The sequence below is a fragment of the Vulpes lagopus genome, chromosome 2 (genome assembly GCF_018345385.1).
Source record: "Vulpes lagopus strain Blue_001 chromosome 2, ASM1834538v1, whole genome shotgun sequence".
NCBI classification, from domain to species: domain Eukaryota; kingdom Metazoa; phylum Chordata; class Mammalia; order Carnivora; family Canidae; genus Vulpes; species Vulpes lagopus.
In genome coordinates, this window is record NC_054825.1 from 67,000,319 (window position 1) to 67,023,477 (window position 23,159).

The following is a 23,159-nucleotide window of genomic DNA, read 5'->3' on the forward strand; positions in this document are numbered from 1 at the left end:
GCCTGTTCCGTGCCCCCGCGCCTCGCCCGGCACCACGGTCCCCGGCCCGGCAGGACGCTGCGCCGGTGCCGCCTCCGGGCCGCGCTGGTCCTGCGCGAGGGAGGCCCCGCGCCGAGGCGGCGGCTGGCGGAGGGGAGTGGAAAGGGCGGATGGATGGGGCCGCGGGGTGGGGGGCGGGGAGGGGGTGTGGGAGGGGGTGTCGTTTTCTTTTTCTTTCCTTTTTTTGAAAAAAGTATTTCTCTCGCGAGAAACCGCCGCGCAGACGATACTTGAAGAGGTGGGGAAAGGAGGGGGCCGCGGGAGCCGGGCAGAGGCGGTGGGTGCCGCGCGCGGACGGGCGGGCGCGGGGACGGGCGGGCGCGGCGGCGACAGCTGGGGCGGAGCGGGGCGGGGGCTGCGCGGCCGGGACCGGGGCGAGCCGCCGCCGCCGCCGCGGGAGCCGGAGCGGGAGCGGGAGCCGCAGCCGGAGCCGGAGCGGGAGCCGCAGCCGCAGCCGGAGCCGGAGCGGGAGCCGCAGCCGGAGCCGCAGCCGCCGCTTCTCCAGTGGGTGCCGCCGGGGTCCCGGCCGGGGTCGGCCACCGGGGCTGGAGCCGCAGCGGCGGAGGCTTTTGCGTTCGCGCCGCGCGGAGGGCAGGGGCCGGGGCAGGGGCAGGGGCCGGGGCCGGGGCCGGGGCCGGGGCCGCGGTGAGGGGCTGCCCCGGAGCGTCCACAGGGGCGCTGGCCCTCCCCTGCCCGACGGCGTCCCGGCCCGGGGCTCCGCGGCGGATGCTCGGGGCCGGCGGGGGAGGCCGGCGGGGCTGCGGCTGCGAGCGCAGGGCGCGCGGCTCGTGCCGTGGAGCTCCAAGTGACGACGGTCCTCGCCGTGCGCGCAGCGAGGCGGCGTCGGGGAGGCCGAGGGTCGGCGGAGCCGCGGCCGGCGGGGGCGGGGGCGGGCGCGGGCGCGGGCGCGGGGGCGGGCGGTCCTCGCTCCCCCAAAGCGGCTGCGCCACGCTGGGCGGCGCGCGGGCTGGGCTCGGGGACGGGGACCCCAGGCTCCGGCATCCCGGAGCCCTGACCCCCCCCCCCCCCGGCGATTTGTCTGTTGCAGCTGGCAGGGGCCGCCTGGAGCGGAGCAGCGCCTGGAGCAGGCGGGAGGAGCCGGCCCGGGGCGCGGGCGGCGGGACAGCGGGACCCCGGCGGCGCGGCGCGCTTCGGGGCGCAGCGGCGGCCGCGGATCGAGCCCGGGGCGCGGCGAGAGGCGGCGGGAGCCGGCGGCCGCTCGGCATCATGCGGCGGGGAGGGCTGCTGGAGGTCGTCCTGGGCGTTACCGTGCTCGTAGCGTCCTACACGAGCCACGGGGCGGACGCCAACCTGGAGGCTGCGAGCGCGAAGGAGACCAGGGCCAGCCGGGCCAAGAGAAGAGGCGGCGCGGGACACGACGCGCTTAAAGGGTAACGGGACGCGCCGGCCCCTCGGCTCGGGCTCGGGCTCGGGCTCGGGCTCGGGCTCGGGCTCGGGCTGGGTCTCGCCGCGCCTCCCCCGGGCCGGGGTCCGAGGGGCGGGCGGGCAGGGCCGCTTCCCCGCGCCTCCAGGCCTCGGACAGCGTCTCCGGGGGCACCGCGGAGGTTCGGGGGTCCGGCCCTCGCCCCGCTCGGGGCCCACCCACCCCGCCTCTGCTCTTTAGAGACTCCTGCCCCGGAGGAGATGTCGTGGTTGGCAGGGATCTTGGGCCATCGTCGAGGCGGACTTCTGGAGGCGAGAAGGGCTCTTTGAGGAAGAAGGGGAGGAGCCCATTCCTCTCCCTTCACACCGATTCCGGTTGTGTCCAGGGGAAAGTGCTGGGCTTGCGGGCACCTTTGCAGCTGCCCCGTGGGTCGGGGAGCGCGGCGAGGAAGGGCTGTGATGACGGGCGGGCGGGACGCAGGCGCCGGTGGCTCCCCTCGGAGCTGGGCTCGGAAAACCGGGGCTGAGTCCTCCGGCTGATACCGCCCTTCAGGTGTCTGCACTGGAGGTAGAGCAGGGCACTGTTTTTAAAAAAGAAGATTTTGTTTATTTATTAATGACAGAGACGCACACACAGAGAGAGGCAGAGACGCAGGCAGAGGGAGAAGCAGGCTCCAAGGAGGGAGCCCAGCGCGGGACTCGAACCCGGGTCTCCAGGACCAGGCCCTGGGCCCAAGGCGGCGCTAAACCGCTGGGCCTCCCGGGGCTGCAGAGCAGGGCAAAATTTTTGAGGACTTGGGTTCTTTGGGGTTCTAAACAGGTCCTCTTTTCATTGGGGCACTGATACTTCTGTGGCCGGCCTTAAAGGGATGTTTTTAACGAGTGGTGTAAGTGTTGTGTGCATGCGACCAAGCATTTCACTGGCTTCCCAAGTCCCCATCACAGGAAATGTTTCAGCAGGAAATATTTACATCAGGCAGGTTGACTGTCTAAGCTCTGTCAGTTCCCCGAATTGAAGGACGGTGGGAATACAGTTCCCTTAAAATTGTTCAGGTCGAAAGAAAAATCTGTCTTGGTGAGATTGTTGGAATTCGAGCCTCTACAGAAGCAGCAGGATGAACTGTGAATGATCCATTTTATCTCCTTGGAGTAGTCTGTTAAATGAACCCAGACAGTGTGCGGCACACAGAGGTTTTCTGTTAAGTTCTCGTGATTCTCATTGTTGCTCCTTTTTGAATGATTCTGTAGCTTGATTATATGATCCTGAGCGACCAGGTGATGATGTCCAATCCGATATGTGGCTGAACATCTCCTTTATTTTTGTTGTTGTTGTTGTTGTGGGCTGTTTTGACTAATTATATATATATATATATATACATATATATATATATATCCATATATATACGGCATAAAATTTATATTTTATATAATATTTTATATAATAGTTATATTATATTGTTTGTATGGCCCAGGTACAGGAAGAAAAAGTGTAGTAAACTGAATGGACCAGTTTTTGAGTCTTGGTCTAGACCTTGGAGGGACAAGGTGATTGTCAGGGCCAACCACTTGGGCTGCGGTAAAATATGCATGATTTTCTGGCCTCAGGAAGTAGTTATGATTAATTTAGTTCCATCTTGGCCTTTGTGGAAAATAAATCCAGGACTCCAGCAGTGTTGGAAAGGAAATTCCCTTATCATGTTAAGCCTGATTCTGATCAGGCGGCAGACCTTCACTGCTGTGTGCAAGGCCCATGCAAGCAAGTTCAACAGATGAACTAAAACTCTGGTTTTCATACGTTCTTCAAAGGACCTGATTTAGTCAGCAGTTTTCCTTAAAAAAAAAAAAATATATATATATATATATATATATATATATATGTATATATTTCTGCTGTATATATTATCTTAATAGTTAAGCTGGATGGCATTGCTCTTACAGAAAGAGAGGAAGTGAGGTTTAATTTTGTGGATGAAAGTCTGCAGGGAGACATTGGGCCCTGCCAGACATTCATCTCATCTCTGTGCACTATCACCAACCAGCGTTGTTTCCTCGGGAAGCACAACTCGATGTGAAAACAGAAACCAAGCTTTACTTTGTTGCTTAACAGAATGTCCCTAGTTTTACTCACACCAACACTTATTTCAAAGGTATTGCTTTTTTTTAGGATTATAGGGAAACATCTCTCTGTGTTCCTCATGGGTTTTGGTCACTAACATAGATGTTACTCTATTGCAAACTATTCATAAAGTCTTCCTAAAAATGTGTTATTAGTAGAATAGTAATTATGAGTGTGCCTCACTCTCACATTATCTGTAAGATTTCATGTATATATAAAGATATTAGAAATAATTATAATTAACATTTACAGTGTACTATATCATATATAATATGATAATGAACCTTTATAATAAAAAGGGTTTTGTTTTTAGAATTCTATGTTATCTTATAAGGTTTTATATATATACATATATACACACACACACATATATGTATATATATTTGGGGGAGGTAAAAAATAATTTAAAAGGATATGCAATTAAAAAATTTCCCTCTTCCCTCTCAGACACCATTTTTGTGTATATTTTTGTAGAACTATTATAGGCATCTATATGCATATACAAATATATATATATATATATACACATACATGTGTATGTATTTGGCTCACATTTGTTCTATTTAATACATGCAATATACTATACATACTGTTCTGAGCCTTGCTCACTTCCATGTATTTTTAGTGCATCTGTCTGTTAATTCATGTGGATGTACCTTGTGCATTCTCTTAGTGTACGGAATCCCATACTGTGGCTAGAATGGTTCCGTAAGGTGGCTCTCTAGATTATGTTAAATTTTTTGCCGCTCCCAAATTCTGCACGCCTTTGTGTGCCCATGTGCAAATGTATATGTGGCACAAATGAATAAAAAGTACAATCTCTGGATGAAAGGTTTTCCCACAGATTTTTACACAAGTAGCAATTTTGATTTTGAATTTGAGTAGCATTTACAAGGTATTCTCTCTGCTTATTGCCATTACAGCCTCACATGAATAAGTCTTTCAACCATGCCCTGCTGTATAAATCATCAGGAGAAGCAGTTGTGTGTAATGTTTTTCCAGTTATTGCTTAAAATCTCTATTTTTGCTAGTTAAAATATTACCGGCTTCAAAACTAACCTCTTTGACTTACAGCAAAAGCTGTTTACCATTTTGATGGCAATGCACAGTTCATGAAGTGAAAGTGATTTGTAACCCCAAGTCTGTCTGATGCCCAGTTGGTGGCAGCAACTTTCAGCACCTCACTAATATTTCCTCTAGTTAAAAGGTGCTCTAGATTCACCAGTGTCCACTGTGCGTGGGTCTCATCTCTTCCACAAATCGTGCCCTCTTGTCTTTCTCTGATGTGACAGGTGACTGCAGAGTTTGCCTTGCTCTTCTTGGGATGTAAATTCCTTTCCTGTCAGCATCCCAGCTTCACAGACTAAGGACCTGCCTCATTTTTCCCTTTCTGGGAGTGTAGTCCTAGCTTGTCTTCTTCTCCTCCCATCCTGTTGCAGGTGTTTTTTTTTTTTTTTTTTTTTTTTTTCCCTTCCCACTGGGCAGCAGAAGCTGTTCCACAGTGGAAATTTAAGCATCTTCAAGTTTCTTCCCAGCTTTCACTGTGTTTTCTTAGACTAAATTGCCAATTTCTGTTTTTACAGGAAATCCTTTTTTTATGGAATGAGTGTGGTCCCCATTCACTCTGCAAAAATTGCATATTTCTCTATTTTGAAATGAGAATTTTGCAAGTTTCAAAAATGTTTTCGAATAAGAAATGTATAGCAGTTTTCCTTTGCCAGAGCACTGCTTCGCATGTGTGAAATGACTTTATGACAAATCATAAAATCCTAGCTTTTTGTGAGAATTTCAGTTCACAAGACTTTTTCAGCTAAATTCTTAACTTCTGTGATTAGGCAAAATGTGTGGGAGACAATTCAATTAAAAGGAAACACACAGCTCTACTTGAATAGCAGTAGTTAGGAACCATTTATTTAAGAGTGCCTTATTGCTTTAGCTCTCAAATAAGGAAATATTGCAGTTTCCTGTCAAAGGGAAAAAAATTCTTTAGAGTGAAACCCCTTTTTCTTAAATCTCTGATAAGATGGATTGAGAATTTCTATCCTTGTTGCCTCATTTATAAGTATATGAGACTAGATGTATTTCATACAATTTGTGCTCTTGTGCGTGATTTTCTTTTTGGTCTTTGTTTGTTTGTTTATTTTTTCCAGAGGTCTTGTTACCAGAAAAATACACATGGAACAGTTCGTACACAGGGTAGATTATGTGACGGCAAACTCCAAGGGATTAATTACACAGAAGTCTGTTATTAAAGAACTTTAGCAGGGAACACAGAAAAGTTCTGTAGACTTTATAAAGTCCATTTATTTTACAAAGAGGACTTTAAGACTTCATCTGAAGTCAGGTAGGTTAATAATTAAATATGGGGAAAAGACTCCTGCAGTGGTATGGTTTGTCCTTGTGTTTATTGAAAAGATTAAGCTAAAATATTGCAATATAATTAAAAAAAGATATTTTTTAAAAGATTTTATTTATTTGAGAGAGAGACACTGCACATGTGCGTGCATGGGGGCCAGATTGGAGGAAGGGTAGAGGGAGAGGGAGAAGCAGACTCCTTGCTGAGCAGGGAGCCTGAGTTAGGGCTCCATTCCAGGACCCCAAGATCATGACCAGAGCGGAAGGCAGACACTGAACTGACTGAGCCACCCAGATGCTCCCTCTCCCCCATAAAAGATATTCTTAAATAGAAGTTCTTAACAATTCTACATTTTAAATGAGAAGATGGAGACAAAATATTTATTTATGTGACTCACATTGTAGCATTAAGACCTAGAGGCTATTTACAAAAATGCCTAAGTTGTTGATATCACAAATTAATTAAAACATACATCAGCCTATGGTGAGATGAGCTTGAGGCTGATGGAAATGGAAGTACAGACATCCCTCCAACCTTATGGGGAGTTTAAAGAATATTGAAACATTCCCTTGCTGTCTTGTGTAGCTGATGATTAAAAAGATTACAGTATTATGCCAATGACGCTTATCAAACAAAATACTGAACAGATTATTAGGGTATTTGCAGAGAGTTTGTTTGCTTTTGCTTTCAGTAAACCAAACAACCAATTTGTGAAGTTTACCCTTTAAAATGAAAAAATAAGATTTTAAATATTTTCTTGAAATAGAAATAAACTGTATTAACAGTTTCTTCACTTCTAGAAACTAACCTAACAAATGGGCCTATTCAAGCAACTTAGAATTTTTTTTCCATGAAATTTTTTAAGAAAGCTGAAATTGATTAATATATCAGGCCTGAATTCTACGGCAGGCATTGTTAAGGTTGATATTCATTCCCATTTGAGTCATGAATCCTATCAAAGCCATTTTAACACTAACTGATCATTAGATGGGGTTTCAAAGAGTTCATTAATTCAGGAAGCCTTGATTAGATGCCAGCCTGAATTTAACTCTGTGGAATGCCAGAGACATCCAGCCGGCAGCCTGCAGGGGCTTCATATTTGGTAGGAGGATGAGATGCATCATGGGAACCAGGAGTCGATGGAAAGGTAGCAGATGGCATGGGGCATAGGATTAAGTAAGAACAAATAACAACAATAATTGTAGCAGTGATAGGTGACTTTCAGATGACATTTATGTGTGCCAGGTCCTGCTCTCAGTGTTTTACATATGGTAACTCTTGATACTCACCGCAGCTCAGTGGGGTGGTTCTTTTATTAGCTTTTACAGCTGTAAGAGCTAAGGTGCATAAAAGTTAAGTTTTAAGGACAAATTCGCAATATTAAATTTTCTTTCTCCATTAATTTTAGTTATGGTTTTGGTTTTTCATTCCACTGGACAAAAAATGCAGGACTAAGACTTTGGTAAAATTCCACTTAAAATTCCTAATATTCCCTCGTGCTAGTTCACACATCCCAAGTGTGGCTAATAATATTCTAATGTTTGTCAAGTGAGAAACTTTCTCTAACATTTCTACAGAGACATTGAAAAAAAACACAGAAGGAATTAGAGAATGCCAGAGTTGGTGGGGGCTTTGGATGGCACATATATTATATGAACTTTTACTTGAAGTAAAAAAGGTGGAAGGTCACCAGCACAGGTATCCTCCTGCATTGCCCATTTCTCTGAGTGGAACTCATGTCCTGTGTGAAATGTCTCTTAGAATAGAATCACAAGAGATGTTCGTCTTTTCAGGGGAAACTGGTATGTGTGTTAAGTTTTTACCAACATGACAAGTTATTTGATTCTTCCTGTTTCATTTTTTACCTTGGCCACCTGTAAGCTCAGAGCCATTGCTATCATGTAATTTTTACATTAAATTGCAGTAATAATAATGGTAAAGATTAGCAAGCTCTGATATATCACTCAGTATTATACATTACATACATTAATTCATGTAATGTATAACTTCTCTATGAGGAGGATTATACCTACTTGCCCATTTATTACATGACGAGACTGAGGTGCAGAGTTTCAGTAATTCTTCTGGTGACATAAACTAATAAGAGTTGGGAAATCTGGTCTCATAGTTTCATTGCTCTTAACCAGTCTATCTTACTGCTTCCCAATTATAATAAATCTTATACTTGGTAGGTTTCTTTCTTTCTCCCATACTCGTGATAATAGCTTCATTTCCTCAATCTTCCCCCATCACTACTGTGGGAAAGACTCAGTATCTATTGAAGGCAAATGGAGTCATGTGACAAGGGAAGCATCACACTGGGAATAGAATTCATCAGATAAGACTTCACCGTGAAAGTCTATTGGGGTTGGCAAACTGTGGACCAAGCTGCCTGTTTTTGTGAGATTTTATTGAAAAAAAAAAAAAAAAGGCAGAGTGGAGTAGTTGTGACAAAGCATGGCTGGCGAAACTAAACGATTTATAACTTGGCCCTTTACAGAAAAGAGTTTGCCGATGTCTGGTCTATGTGATAAATAAGTGACTATCTACTAGCACTGAGAACTTTTTGAAGATAGAGTTCACCTTTGTTTTCTTTATCACTGGGATATTGAGGAACTGGGCACACGATAAGTGCTCAATAGATGATTTTTGATTGACCAATATTGATTGACTGGGTAAGGTAAATAATATAAGTTACAGCTTGCTTGGAGGAAATATAGAAGAGAAGTAAGAGAAAATTTGACCAAAGAAAGCATAAAGTGAAAAGTGTGAAGGCATTGAGGACACTGAGTACAGTTGGGCAGGGTTTGCACAAGTTCAAGGGGTACAGTTCATACATTGGGTGGCCTAGGAAGTGGTAGTGCCCCCTACAGTATGCAACTGTGTGTGGCTATCCACAGCGTGTGACACTGTCAGGGGTGGGGGAGGGACTAAAGGAAGCAGAACATTACTGTCTGTTGTGACAGGTGAGCTAGAAAAGGATTCTAAAATGGGAACATTTTAGACCTTTGCTGTTCTGATGAAAGGTGTGTGGTTTAGAGGGTAGGGAGGCCAGAGGCAGGGAGATTGGGAGGCTAATAGAGGAGTTGGGGTGAGGGTGGATGATGGCCTGAGTGGTGAAGGGGGTGAAGAGGAGGCGCAAGTAGTGTTTCAGATGTAACACAAGTAGTGCTTGACCACTTAGTTGGTCAAGAGGAGAGGCAAAGGGGAGGACACACCTAGGATGCCTCCACTTCCACGGATCGTAAACCTCATTATACCTAGAAACATTACAGCACTTTAATGAGACACTAAAGAGAAGTGAACCATTCCTAGTCCCTCTACTGCAAGGAAACAAGCTATTTTCACTTGTGAGTGTTTTGATTTTCTTATTGCTACGTAACGAATTACCCCAAACTTAGTGGCTTAAAACAACAACAATTTTATTATTTCTTATGATTCTGCAGGCCAGGAATTTGGACAGGGCACAGTGGGGAATCTTGTCTCTGCTTCCCACAATGACTGATGGGGCTGGAGTGAGCAAGATGATTTCTACACGTGTATTTCTGGTTCCATGGACTGGCGCCTGCTGCCCTGTTTACTTTGGTGTGGTTAATCTAAATGGATGGACAGAGGAAGGGAATAAAGGAAGCAAAGAGCTACTTGTCAGGCTCTGCTGGGTGCTTTCCAGGTTTTAAAGCTCTCCTATACAGTCTCTTGCCTGGGCCTGTCACTGGGGGTGGAGGCCCTGAGTGTGTCTTTCCAAATGGAGAAACTGAGTCCCAAGGATAGCTACCAGGCCTTGCACAGGGTAAGTGTCTATCCTGGCCAGCTCTTATCCCCCAGTCACGTGCTTTGAGCCCATACATTGACTACAGAACTGACTTGAATGGCTGAGGGCTAGCCGGAAGGGCTCAGGTGGGCTTATGTGTTATCAGCATTGGCAGGGTTCGTCAGCTCTCCTCCAGATGGTCTCAGGTAGTCTCCCTTGCCACGTGGCCTCCCCACACGACTCTCCAGCAGGAGAGCCACACTTTTACCATGTACCTCGGGATCCCAAGAGCGCAAAAGTGGAGGCTACCAGACTTTCTCCAAACTTAGCCTAGAGTGGTGTGACCTGGAATTCCAGCAAGTCCCAGGCCATCCACATTCAAGGGCATGGACTTATAAACCCAACCTCTTGATGTGTGGAGCAGCATGTGTCTGCAGGGACGGGAGGAATTTGGGGGGACATCTCTGGAGACTAGCTACCACAGTAAGGGATTGGGTTTTTGAGAAGGAGAATCAGATGTTTTAATCCTACCTTGATCCAGTCGTATTGATTTACTTCTTCATTGAAGATGCTGCTTTGTATTTTGCTTCTCTAACTTCAGGATGAAAAATGCCTACCCGCACAATGTGTCTTCTGATCTGTTAGATTAATGTTAAGGATATTGTTCCTAACTCATCCACAGTTGTCCATTTAAAGGACTCACATACCCCATGAATAAGTTTAGTCCCTAATAAACCGGCAAATTTTGTTTTTTCAAATACTAGAATTATGAAACTCCTAACATTACCCTCCTTTTTCCTTTAGCCTCTAAGACAGGGACCAACTGAATGCACAATCACTTTCATTTAGTAACTTAAGTATCTGGTGTGTTTTGCCTTCCTTCTATGGAATTTTGCTTTCAATTTCTATTAATAGCTTCATATTTATATATCTGTTGGGTAATTTGCCTCAAAAACATTTTTGGGGGAGCCAGGGATTATAACTGATCAGTAAAAATAGATCCACAACTGCCAATAGTAAATATTGTAGTGAACCGAACTCTTGTTATTTCTGCTGTAAATGGAGTAGCCACATTGTTAATAGGATAAAACTGGATTCAGAATACCATCAAGGTTGGATTGTGGATCCAGTGCTCTATTAGCTCTATTATAACAAATCCTAGTTTTAAGTTCTTGTGACTTCACCAGTTTCTCAAGTGGCTTTTTTGTTGTTGAAATTATCACTGAGTCTATTTACTCAGCCCTTCAGAGCGGAAGGGAGAGAGGAAGATTCCCTATGTCCGCCATTCCAGCCAGAGATAGATTCCAGACGGCGAGCAGGCTCCGGGTTTGGAGAGTTGCTCCATTAGACAAGTGATTTGGTTCAGTGTTTTGAAGAGTTGTGAATTCCTAGATCATCAGTCATACTTACATTCAAATATAAGTATCCAAACACTGAAGCCCAAATATAGAACAACCATGTTATGATGTTGGTGTTGGGAGACAGAATTTATGGGGGCCCTATGGACACATTATGTTTCTTGTTAAGTTTGTGGTTTTGAACTGAAGTATAGGAATATCTCTATTAATCAAGGGACAGGGCTTTGTTTTGTTTTTCTGTTTCTTTCCCTTTTCCTCCTTGCCTTCCTCTTTTCCTTCTTTCTTATCAGCATTTCCTCCTCCTCCTTTTTCTTCTTCATCATCATCATCATCATCTCATCTTCCTTTTCTTGCTTTTGTACTAACTTCAGAAGCTGAGCCATAGATAAAATAGGGATAATAGGAATATCAAATAAGAGTTAAAACATTAAGAAAAATAAATTCTAAGTAAAATGTTAAATTTTTATTTGGTAGTCTCAGGATGTTGCAGAAGAAAAGTGGAGGTAAGTAAGGATTTTGTTAGGAGAGAGAAGGAGAAAGATTAAAGGAGACAAGGGGAAAGAGTTGGGAGAAACTCCTAGACTGGAGAGTCTTACCAGCCATGGATCTGGGCTGGATGGAGCAGGTGCTGGGTTCAGACAGATAGGAATGACTACCCCCCACCCCAGGTGGCCAGTGGCTTTAATTAGCCTCTTCAGGGGACTGGGAGCTTCTGGAGGAGTCAGGGCACATGAAATAAAGACATCTGGATTTCAGAAAAGATTCCTACATAAACATTTAGAGAGATGCCCTGGAAAAGCAGGTTAATTTATCATACATGATGAGCCTATATATATGGTGCCATGTAAAGTTTGGTGCATCCCCTACTTCCTATAGATAATGATTTATTGTCCACCATTTCTCCTATCCATTGGTACTGATTTGTAAGATTGTGTAATCAGACCCAAATAGGTTGGTACCTTTATTGAATAACTTTTAAAGACTCTTATTTGAAAAAAATTTTTTGGGTATATTATAATCATGACTCAGATTTTTCTTTATACTCAGACCATCTATCTTTACAAAAATATTATAAATTAGTGTTATAGTGGGACAGACTTCAGAAACTTATAGATGCTGAAACCAAGGCCCAGAGAAAGTTCATTAAAAATTGCTCGCTGTACTTGCTTTCTTCTCCCTTTCACATGTGTGGAAGCGGAGTCACACAGTGACAAAAGACAATTTAAGTATAAGTGTGTGCTTGGGTACAAGATTATACCTCTTCTTTGTCTTCATGTCTTAGGAAGGGCGACTGGTATCTCTAAGTCCTCAATTGTGCTTCACATAAGCAAACCTCCCGCAGCATGTGGATGTGGACATTTGTCTTGTTCTTGTTTATTTAGCCTTAGGCAGTGCCATCAGTCTCTCAGTGGTCAACCCTGTTGGGAAGCTGGGCACTAGACTTTAACTCCTCAGCGCCTCATTGGTATCAGTGATGTCAGTCCATATTAGGTGAGGTTCAATAAGATGGGGCTTTCCAATAAGATGGAGGTAGTCACCAGTTAGAGTATCGGGAAGGGATGGGAGGACGAGAAGGGGAAATCTTTTCTGTGAGTCTAAAGAGTAACATCCCCTCCTACCACCACCACCCTGCTCATACTTGTAATTGCCAATTCGAGTGTCAAACGTCCTGGGACAGGCCATGGCACTTCTAGGTATGTAAGCTCAGACTCTTATCTTATCTGAGTCATTACCTGACTCAGTTATCCAAACTACTAATTTATACATTTAGATTCCATGTAAGAGGCATGCCAATGAAGAAAAAAAAAAAAACTTAAGTTCTTATCTTTTCTTCCATATCCCTCTTCCAATAATTTTGTAGAACATCTGCCTAAACCAAGGGACAACTATTTATTCGGCATTAATCGGACCTAATGTTTGACTTTCAAAGTGAACACCCCATCTCAAGTCTGTTGATATTATTATATTCTTTCCAGTGGTTCTAGGCAGAACTACATTAGGAGTATCTTTCTCTCCTTTGATGGGTGGGATTAGTGTCCGAGGTGATGTGGACAAGTGCTTTACAAAGAAGGACTTGATATGCAGCATTCAAGTTGACAAATAGTTTTTAATCTTTCATGGGCTGCTGCTGCTTCACACCCAGAGTTTAGGCCACTGAACTCAAGTTTGCAAATTTTATATCCCATTACCACCCTGTGAGCTCTGTACTCCCCAGGGCCACATAGTTGATGTTTTAGCTGGAATCTGAGAAAGTGTCTGAACATTTCCTGAAGAGTTGGCTAGGAGTGATTTGGCAGTTCAGTCATAAAAACCCGGAGCGAGTGGCTGGGGTATATGTTATAATTACCTCACACCGTTTCCTATTTGAGCCTGGTTGTGGGTAGCTGGGTACAGTGGTATTGCTTGTGAGACTATATTTTAAAGGACTGGGGAGTCATTTTCAATGAACACTAATAACCATTGGCCATGTTTTTAGGGAGGCTTGGAAGTGTGGACATAGACATGCCTAGAGGCAAATCCTGGCGTCACCACCTTCTAGGAAGGAACCTCAGACAAGTGGTTTGACCTGTTTGACTGTCAGTTTCTTCACTTGTAAAATGTGATTATAACACCCTTCTGGGTTTTCTAAGGAGATGATACATTTCAAGTTCCTGGTGTAGTGCCTGATGTGCTTAGCTACGGTGATGAGGATGATTATAATTCTGTTACGGATAAGGATAAAGAGGGCTGGAGTCCTACAAAGAGGCTGGATTTTTATGACCAAACATTTAGCAAAACATTAGATAGCCATTAATATCTGGAGACCGCAGTCTCAACTTTCTCATTTTGGAACTGATTATTTTCAGAATCAGAGGGAGCAAACTTGAACTTCAAACATTTAAAAAATATAATTTTAATGGAAACTCACTTTGTGGAAATCTGGTTATACCTAAAGACAATGTGCTGATAAGGTTTTAATTTTTAAATTTCCCCTTCCCTCAAATTGTGTTATCTTTATTGGAAAATAAATTTACTGAGTGTGTGATTCCTCATTAACAACCCTGCCAGAGCTGGTGTATCTTTTTACTGGTAGCTCTGGCAAAGTGGCCTTGCCTCCTTCCTGCCGGTCCCTTCTTTCGGCACCATTCCTGTCACTGTACCCAAAACTGTGACCAAAGAAATGGGGCACTTGGGTGGCCAGGCCTGAGTCATGTGGAAAGGGTTTAAAGAAGTAGGAGGAGTGCTAGGTTGTTAAACACAGTATGTGCACCCAAATTGAGAAAACTCCCTTTCCATAGACCCAGAACTCCTTCAGCTCAGTCTGTCATTCCCATTCCCTCTGGGCGCTTTGTGGGCAGGGCTATCTTATGTGATTTGGGGTGAAGCTGACCCAGATTGGCCACCTCCGAGAGGAGCCATGGCCTTTGCTCTGCAACTGAGCATTCCCTTCCTTTGGCTTCACGCCGTGTAGCAATGTAATGCTCATTCAGTACAAAGGATTCTTACTTGTTGTTTTCCTTCTGTGCCCAATTTCTCTGGAGAAATGGAAAATCTTGCTATTTTTTCATTTTCTTTTAATGATTCCCATTTTGATTCTAATGAGGGTTGACTTTTAAGAGATATTAAACTACTGGGCATCTGGGAAAGTGGAACAAAAACATACATTATCTTAATTTAGACAGTGCTTTGGTAGAGTTCCTATACCCTGCACCCTTACATACTAAACCCTAGTTAACTGATTTGGCAATAAACCCGAGGAAGTTGTGGTTGCTTCATGTTCATTCACAGGCTATAAAAATAAGAGTGCTTTAAATAAGGAATGGCTTAAACAGACAATAATTATTTTTCTGTTTGTCATTAAAAATGTTCAGATTACCTAATCTCTCATTTCTTTGGGGTAAATCACACCATCACCAATACAATCAAATTTTATAAAAAAACAAAAATATGAAAACAAATAAACAGCCAACCAGGTACTTTCTTTAACTTCCCATAAAAGAAATAAACCCTAAATAACGAAATAAACTTTTCTTTTTAAACTTTTGAAGACCTTTCAGGAATTTAACAAGAGTATGCAAATCGTTGTCTTCTTCCTCCTCCTCCTCCTCCTCTTCTTCTTCTTCTTCCTCCTCCTCCTCCTCCTTAATTATTACTTTTTTTTTGTTCAGCAATTCTGACTTTGTGTAGATATTTTTGAACATCTGACAATTCTAGACAATGGAGCCTAAAATGGGGTTATTTTTTTATTTTTGAGGGTTTTTAATAAGATTATTTGCTTATTTATTTGAGAGAGAGTGAGAGCAAATGCATAGGAGCAGGGGGGAGGGGCAGAGAGAGAAGGAGAAGCAGATGTCCTGCTGAGCAGGGAGCCCAGATGCTGCTGGATCCCAAGACTCCCAGATTATGGCCTTAGTCAACGGCAGAAATTAACCAACTGAGCCACACAGGTGCCCCTAGATAACAGAGTCTAATGGGACCTTGGACTGACTCCTCTGCTCATTTGCATTTTGGGCCCTCCTTGAAAATAGGTTGTTTAACACACATTCTCACATTTTGAGGAGTCAGAAAACATATAGGATACCTTGCTAAAAGATTTTCTTCTTCTGTTTCATATTTCCCATAACTATAAGAATTCTTCTGCTTGTGAACAGAAAAGCCAGCATTTAGCCCCATGATGGATGAGATGCAAAATAAGCCCTTTTCCCTCAAACTCATCTTTTGTTGAGTGATGAGTTTATGTTGGTCATAAGGAAAGACAAGGTGTACTTACGAAAATGGATCATGTCAAAAAGTAATTGTGATGCTCAAGGAAACCCATCCCCTGGGACTAACAAGCTTAGTTATTTGCAGGGATGTGGTTAAGTCCTTTGTTTTTGGATTCCTTGTCTAATGAACATTAACCTTCTTTAGTAGCTGCATAGAAACATTTTAGTTAGTTCTTCTGCTTGTTTAAGATGGGAAACATTTTGGGATTGGACTGTTATTATTTCCAAATGGGGATCCCCATCCCACTCAAGAATGTTAAGTTGCATAACAGATAAAAAGTGGGCCTTCAAATGAATGAAAACAGAAAGCAACATGTGTTGTCATGGTAGCATATAGGAGAGGATGGCTATCAGAATGAGCTAGGCCACATGCTGCCACAGAGTTGTTATTTTTAACTTTTTAATATGGAGAATTTCAAATATACATGAAACTAGCAAGAATCATGCCATGCAGCCTGTCCAGGTTTAGCCCTTATCAATTAATAGTCAATCTTATTTCATCCACTTCTTTCTCTTGCCACACATCATTTCAAAGTAAACCCATGAGAAACTGTTTCATTTGTTGTGAACATCTCAATATGCACCTCTAAAAGATAAGGGCTTTTGAAGAAACATAAAATACAATACCACTATTGTTATTATTCTTTAAAGATTTATTTATTTATTTATTCATGAGAGACAGAGAGGGAGGTCTCTCTGCAGAGACATAGGCAGAGGGAGAAGCAGACTCTTTGCAGGAGCCCAATACAGGACTCGATCCCAGATCCTGGGATCATGACCTGAGCTGAAGGCAGCCGCCCAACGCTGAGCCAACCAGTCGTCCCACAATACCACTATTACACTGAAAATTAGCATTAGCTTTTTTAATATCCTCAACTATCCAGGCAGCATCATTTCCTTCTTAGAGGTTGTCACTATGTTGAAGTTTGGTGCTGGCATTGAGACCCCAGGCTGCTTAATTACAGCTTGCAACAGGAATATTGTCAGACCTTCCCCAGAGCTCAAAAAGTTTTGAGAGGACAGGGCTGGCATCATTCAGGCTGAAAGGGAAATCTTTTGCGTTGGATTTCAGGGAAGAGATATGCTGGCAGTTGACATGTGAGTTGCCACTTTCCCCACGTAATGGACAGTGTGTCAGCAAGCTTCAAATTAAGTTGTAGAGACATGAAACTGGAAGGTTTTAGAGAACATCATCTGGGTCACCCTGGCCTTTGTGCAGCTCATTATCATCCTAAACCAGGTCAGACACTTGCCTGCATGATCTGATGGTTTTGCTTGAACGTAACTTTTAAAAAGACAAGTCATACCTGTATTCAAGTACATGTATAGAACACATTCCAGGGACAGCTATGAGTAGATTTTGAATTGTCACATTTTGAATCTCTACCTTGCCTCCCACCCACCCATTCCCTCCAAACACTGAACATATTAACAACTGACTCATATTTTCACTAGATGGAATAGGAAAAGGATACTCACCACACAGAAGTATAAGTCTATAGAAGTTTTTTTTTTTAAGATTTTATTTATTTATGAGAGACACCCAGAGAGAAGCAGAGGCTCAGGCTGAGGGAAAAGTCCCCCTATTGGGGAACTCCATCCCAGGACCCCAGGACCATGACCTAAACTGAAGCCAGATGCTCAGCCACTGAGCCACCCAGGCATCCCTATAGGAGTGTTTCTAAAATGTGTTCCTTTTACCGTTGCTTTCCTTTTCCAACATGTTTTGTAAGATCTGTCTCAAAATGTTTGTTTTTGCAGACCTAAAAAAGAAAACCAAAATATAAAAAATTATGCATAAACTAGTTTATATAAACGAACACATTCTTGTTAGGGTATTTATGGAAACATCTTTCTAATCTCTAATCTAAAAATCTCTAGTATTAACCTTGGAATGTTTTATTAATAAATTCTTTTTGTTTTTAATTAGTGATTGATGACATGTTTCCATTGTGTGGCCTTTGCGCAATTACTTCACTTCTCTGAATTTCAGTTTCCTCATCTGAAAACGGGCACAGCAATATATTTTCTTTGATAGGATGTGGGGGAAGAGTCACATGATCACTTTGTAGATTATAAAGCTCTCCCCAAATTGTTAATTATTATTTTTAGTCTACAGTGTGTCTTCAGATGGACTAGATAAATTCCTGACTTAGTGAAATTTCTTTAAATTTAAATTAGAGGGACTCCTGGGTGGCTCAGTGGTTGAACGTCTGCCTTTAGCTCAGGGTGTGATCCTGGGGTCTGGGATTGAGTAACGCATTGGGCTCCCCATGGGGAGCCTGCTTTGCCTTCTGCCTATGTCTCTGCCTCTCTCTCAGTGTCTCTCATGAATAAATACATAAAATATTAACAAATTTTAAATTAGACTATTCTTAAAAATAAAATTTTTCCAGAGATTTAAATGTTTAGATATAAATGTTTACAACTCTACCTCAATTGCAAAATTTTAAAAAGTTACCAAGTTCTTTATCCTTAATATTGTGCATTGTTAATTTCAATGAAATAATCTCAACAACTGCATGCTTTTAGCTAACTTCTTCTAACTTTCTAGAAACTTAAATTCTATCAGTGATTTATTTTCTATTTTTTTGTTCCTTAGCAACAATGTTGCTCTATTCTGATGAAAAAGTTTGGTAGACAAATGTTTTAAAAGACCCATTGCGTCTGGATGGCTATGAAATAAAGTTTGAGGCACAAGGTTTCTGAAACTTTTGTAGCTGTAAAGTGTTTCTAAGCAATTCATCTGAAACATGGAAAAATTTCACTTTCAGATCCCATGAATTCTATTTATGGGTCTCTTACACATTTGATTTTTTATTTTCAGTTTAAAAATTTTTAAAAAGTAGACGAAATATTGACTTTTGAGTAGTAATTGTCTTTTTCATTACTATTTTGATATTTATTTTTTATAAACATTTACCTTTTCAACAAATTAAATGCTTACTATTCTGACAGAAATCTCTCCCACTTTTGTCTTAGTCAGTGGAGATACATTTGGAACCCTAAACCTCCATTTACCATTGAAGATTCAGGTAGTGTGCTAGGTGCTGGGTTGTAAAGATAAATATGAATTTTCTGTCTTTAGGGAATTCACATTGCAAAGCAGAGGGTAATCATTGGAGTCCAGGTGATCTGAAATGCCTGAATAACTTGAATATGAGATTGAGGCCACCAAATCGAATTCAAAACTGACCCGTTCCTTTGCTTCATCTGGAAGCCAGTCTTCCTGGAAATGGCTCACTGAACTCTTGGTCTGTGAACCAGTCCAGGATACTGATCTCATATTATAGTTGCTGGCAGGGTGAAACCTTCTGGCGTTTAAAGAAATCAGGTATATTAAGGATTAGAATATCCAATTGCTCCCCAGTTTGGCTTTTTTTTAAAAATTTGAGTATAGTTGATACACAATGTTATACTAGTTTCAGGTGTATACTCTCAGTTTTTAAATCGCTGATTTTTAAAATATATTTTATTTATTTATTCATGAGAGACACAGAGAGGCAGAGACCTAGGCAGAGGGAGAAGTAGGCTGCCTACAGGGAGCCTGATGTGGGACTCGATCCTAGGACTCCAGGATCACACCCTGAGCCAAAGGCAGATGCTCAACCACTGAGCCACCCAGGCGTCCCTAAATCCCTGATTTATTGACTTATTGGATCTGCCCTATTGGCTCTGACAGTCTCATGCAGGGGAGGGGGATGGCCCTGGGCCTGGGCCTGGGCATGCTCCCCTTCCAGCTGCCCTCTCAGGACAGTGGATTGGCCTGAGTTTAAGGTGTTGGGTTCTCACAGCTCACTGGGCAGCCTACTGTAGCTGCAGGGACCATGAGTTTGAGTAGCCAAGTTTCCCTCTGGTTGCCTGCTGTGGAATGTGTTTTCCCATAGAAACAACATTTTAAGTTGTGGTCAGGTTCCCAGACCAGCCTACAATAGCCTATTTAGCTGATAGAGACTGCTATTTGACTAGCCTGGGGACCAAACCACCACCTATTAACATTGTTTCTATTGGAAGAGCCATTCCGAGTTTTAAATACCAATAGAGAAATGACATTTTGGAGCTCTACCTGTTTGTCCAATTGGGAGCTGCCAGTACTCAGAACTAGGGTATCGAATCTCTGTGCACTACTAGTTCCTGAAGGACCCCATTCTTTCCCCTAAGCCTGACCCCATTGGCTGGTTTTCCTGTCTTTCGTGGGGCTGCCAGTACATTCAGAAGATATTATTATCTCCCTGGACAGAGCTCTTGGTTTGAGAATTTCTGGGAAGTGGTGAGAACCATGGTTTTTTCTGTTGGTGGTAAAGACAAGGGAAGAGTTGGAAGTGAAGGGAGCAGTGAATTCCCCAGACACCACCCGGCACTGCCTTTCACCACGCAGGTTTTGGATCACCTCCTGATTTTACTTGCTTGTGTTTCAACCATTTCTATAATTTCATCGATCCTTTGGAAAAGTACAACATAGCTTTGGCTTGACTGAATGGAGTAGCAGCCCACTCAGAGAAACTATCACCATAATCCTTGAACTCATAGGTAAAGCCAAGGGGTTGCAGAGTTCTGGAAAGCAGTTTTCTAGAAGTACTCTGTGTTTTCATGGTGTCATTGGCCAGACCCTCTCAGATGCTGGCAAGATGCAAATTTGAAACAGGCTCATTTTTCTGTTTTGAGGCTATCCCTTCTCAACATTGTGGAGTCCAATAGTAAAATTCCAACTTCATAAATGCATACATCTCTCCCCATGTGTAGATGGAGGACCTTTTATACAACCAACTGTGAGTTCAGTGATGCCAGCTGGCCACATGCAAATCTCCCTCCCTCCCAGTAGGTTCAGTGCAGACTATGACAGCAAGTTAGTCCAGTCATTGCCTTTAGAAGCTTGGGGGCCACTTGGATGGTTCAGTAGCCTGTGCAGACTTCTGTATTCTAGGGTTGTAAACAATCCAGAGTACTAGGAGCAGAAAGTACTCAGTACTTCAGCAGGATTGGGACCTGCTATACATAGTGATACTTCTCGTCTTCATGGTTCAATGTCTAGTTTCCTGTTATAGTGTACACTGTGGCTTTAGATTCTTTTTTTTTTCTCAAAGGAAAGAACACACACACACACACACGTTCCAGTCACCTGTAAAAGATTCCAAAGATTTAAATTGGCCTTTAGTTTAATATGTCCTCCCAGATTTGAGGTACTGTATTTGCAGCCTTCTGTTCTTCAGTTTCTTTTAGGCCGTTTGTGTGGTGTGTGTGTGGCCCTGATATGATCACCTAAATTATTTGGCTTTTAAGTTTGCGGACAGTTGCTTTTGATCAACACAAAATCCCCACAAAAGCAGTTTACGGTGCACAGCAAATCAAACTGTTGATGCAGTACCCTTGGTGTGGTGCCTGTGCTGTGAGTTACCTCACTCAGCAGTGAGGAAAGTGATCCCCCAAGAAGCATCTCCAGGCAGACCTTTTAGTGCACCACCCTGTGAACTTCGTGACTGTTGCCTTTAGGAATTGGCCACATATGGCTGACACCATCTCTTGATCAGTTGCAACAATCTGCCACAGTGAAATATGCACCAATTTGTGAGCTGAGAACTTTTTGTTTAGTTGCTTTGGGATTTTTGTTTTTCTTTAGCTAAAGAAATAAATAGAATCAATATTCATTTATGAGTGTTTTGTCTACACTGAGTTTTTGAAGGAATATATTGATCCCTGAAGTAGATATTGGTAACTTCACTGATCACAATAAATTAATGATTAGCACATCAGCAAAATAACCAAGGCATGAAACTATTATATATTATTGTTTACCTAACAATAACCTTTCAAAGGTATGAAATGTTTTTCTTTTAAATAGATTAATTTGTAAGACATTGTTCCCACTATTAGACAGTTTCCATGTTGGTGACATTTATAGATGGCCTATTTAGGAATTCAAAGACATATTATTAATGTTTGTTAATTGTACTTTGTACTTCCTAAGGCACTCAGTTCAGTCTTATCTTGTATGCTTCTACATAGGCTCCAGGATATTTTAGGCATGACAGACATTGTTTCTCTGCCTGAAGAACTATTCATTTTGGAACAGAGAGGGTAGGGGCAGGTTTCAGGGGCGAGAATCTAGACATATAATTATTTAAAATATATGACTACAGGATAGCATATGTAAGGTTTTGAAAGGTATGTCTAGAATTGTGTTGGTAGGTTGAAAGGTGGTTGGAGTTAATTGAGGAGGAGGATTACCACTATAGCGGGAGATGAAATTATATATTAAAAAGGAAAGATGGAAGAGCATGTATAAAGATAGAAGAAGCATTTGGATTTAGCATGTATGTCATGGAGGAGAGGTGAATGCATGAATGAGGGCTGAAATGATGAGGGGAAGGAGTGGGGTGGGAGGGTTGAAGTTGAAGGTATAGGTGAAGATGAGAGTTGGGTGATAAGACCTACCTGGCAGAGATACGAAGCTAATAGTGAGATGTTTCATATCTTAGGGAGGGTAAAGGTCTATGCCTAGAATGTAGGAGAACAGAGCTAAGCATGATGAACACGAAAAGGTTAGGGTTGGCTACATTGTTCTAATGAAATAGGATGGAGGAAGCCAGGAAGAAAAAGAATGTAGTATCAGGCAAGCAGTGAAACACCAAGATTTAAACAAGGGGTTGGCCTGAGGGTCAATGGAAAGAGGTGGGTGAGGGATGGGCTAACTGGGTGATAGGCCCTAAGGAATGCACTTGTGATGAGCACTACATGTTATATGTAAGTGATGGACCACTGAATTCTATACCTGAACCCAATTTTACTATATAGGTTAACTAGGACTTAAATAAAAACTTGAAATTAAGAAAAAATAAAGAACAAAGACTTTTTTGTTAATGGAATTAGAGAATTTAAGAGGAATCTCAGCAGTGGGATGAAATAAAACTAGTGATTCCTCTTAGCAAGTGGGAAACATTAAGTCTTATTAGCTCAGAGAGGTTTCTGCTGAGCGTACCTGGATGATGGGGCTGAGCACCCTTGTTCTGGACTCCTAGGTCTCCAGGCTGTTCTTGATACTTGTTTTTTACCTCTTTGCCTATTTGCCTGTCTTCTTCCAAGAGCAAATACTGTGTCTTAGTCATCATCAGAACCAGGAAAGAGTTTATTTATAATTGCATGGTTACAGTATTTCATTTTACTTTTTTAAAAAAGATTTTATTTATTTATTTATTTGAGGGGGGGCTGTGAGGGGAGAGGGACAGTCAGACTTCCCACTTAGCGTGGAGCTTGACTCAGGGCTTGACGCAGGGCTTGATCCCAGGACCTTGAGATCACAACCTGAGCCGAAGTCAGATGCTTAACCAACTAAGCCACCCAGGCCCCCCTATTATTTTACTTTTTAAGAAATGTTTCACTGTAGAACACTTTTAGATTTACAAAAAATCAGGAG

General features: G+C 42.7%; 1 protein-coding gene across 2 annotated transcripts in view; it reads left to right on the plus strand.

Moving 5' to 3' along the window:
• Positions 1-300: 300 nt before the first annotated feature.
• FBN1 (fibrillin 1) overlaps positions 301-23,159 on the plus strand; it is a 227,453-nt gene continuing 204,594 nt past the window's right edge. Inside the window, exons 1-2 of one of the 2 annotated variants that reach the window (XM_041743578.1) lie at positions 301-316; positions 1,088-1,430. In XM_041743578.1, coding sequence (XP_041599512.1) covers positions 1,267-1,430 — 164 coding nt within the window. In that variant the 5' untranslated portion in view covers positions 301-316; positions 1,088-1,266. Of the gene's footprint in view, positions 317-489; positions 544-1,087; positions 1,431-23,159 lie in introns of those variants that run through there. The other variant, XM_041743577.1, reaches the window with a different exon arrangement.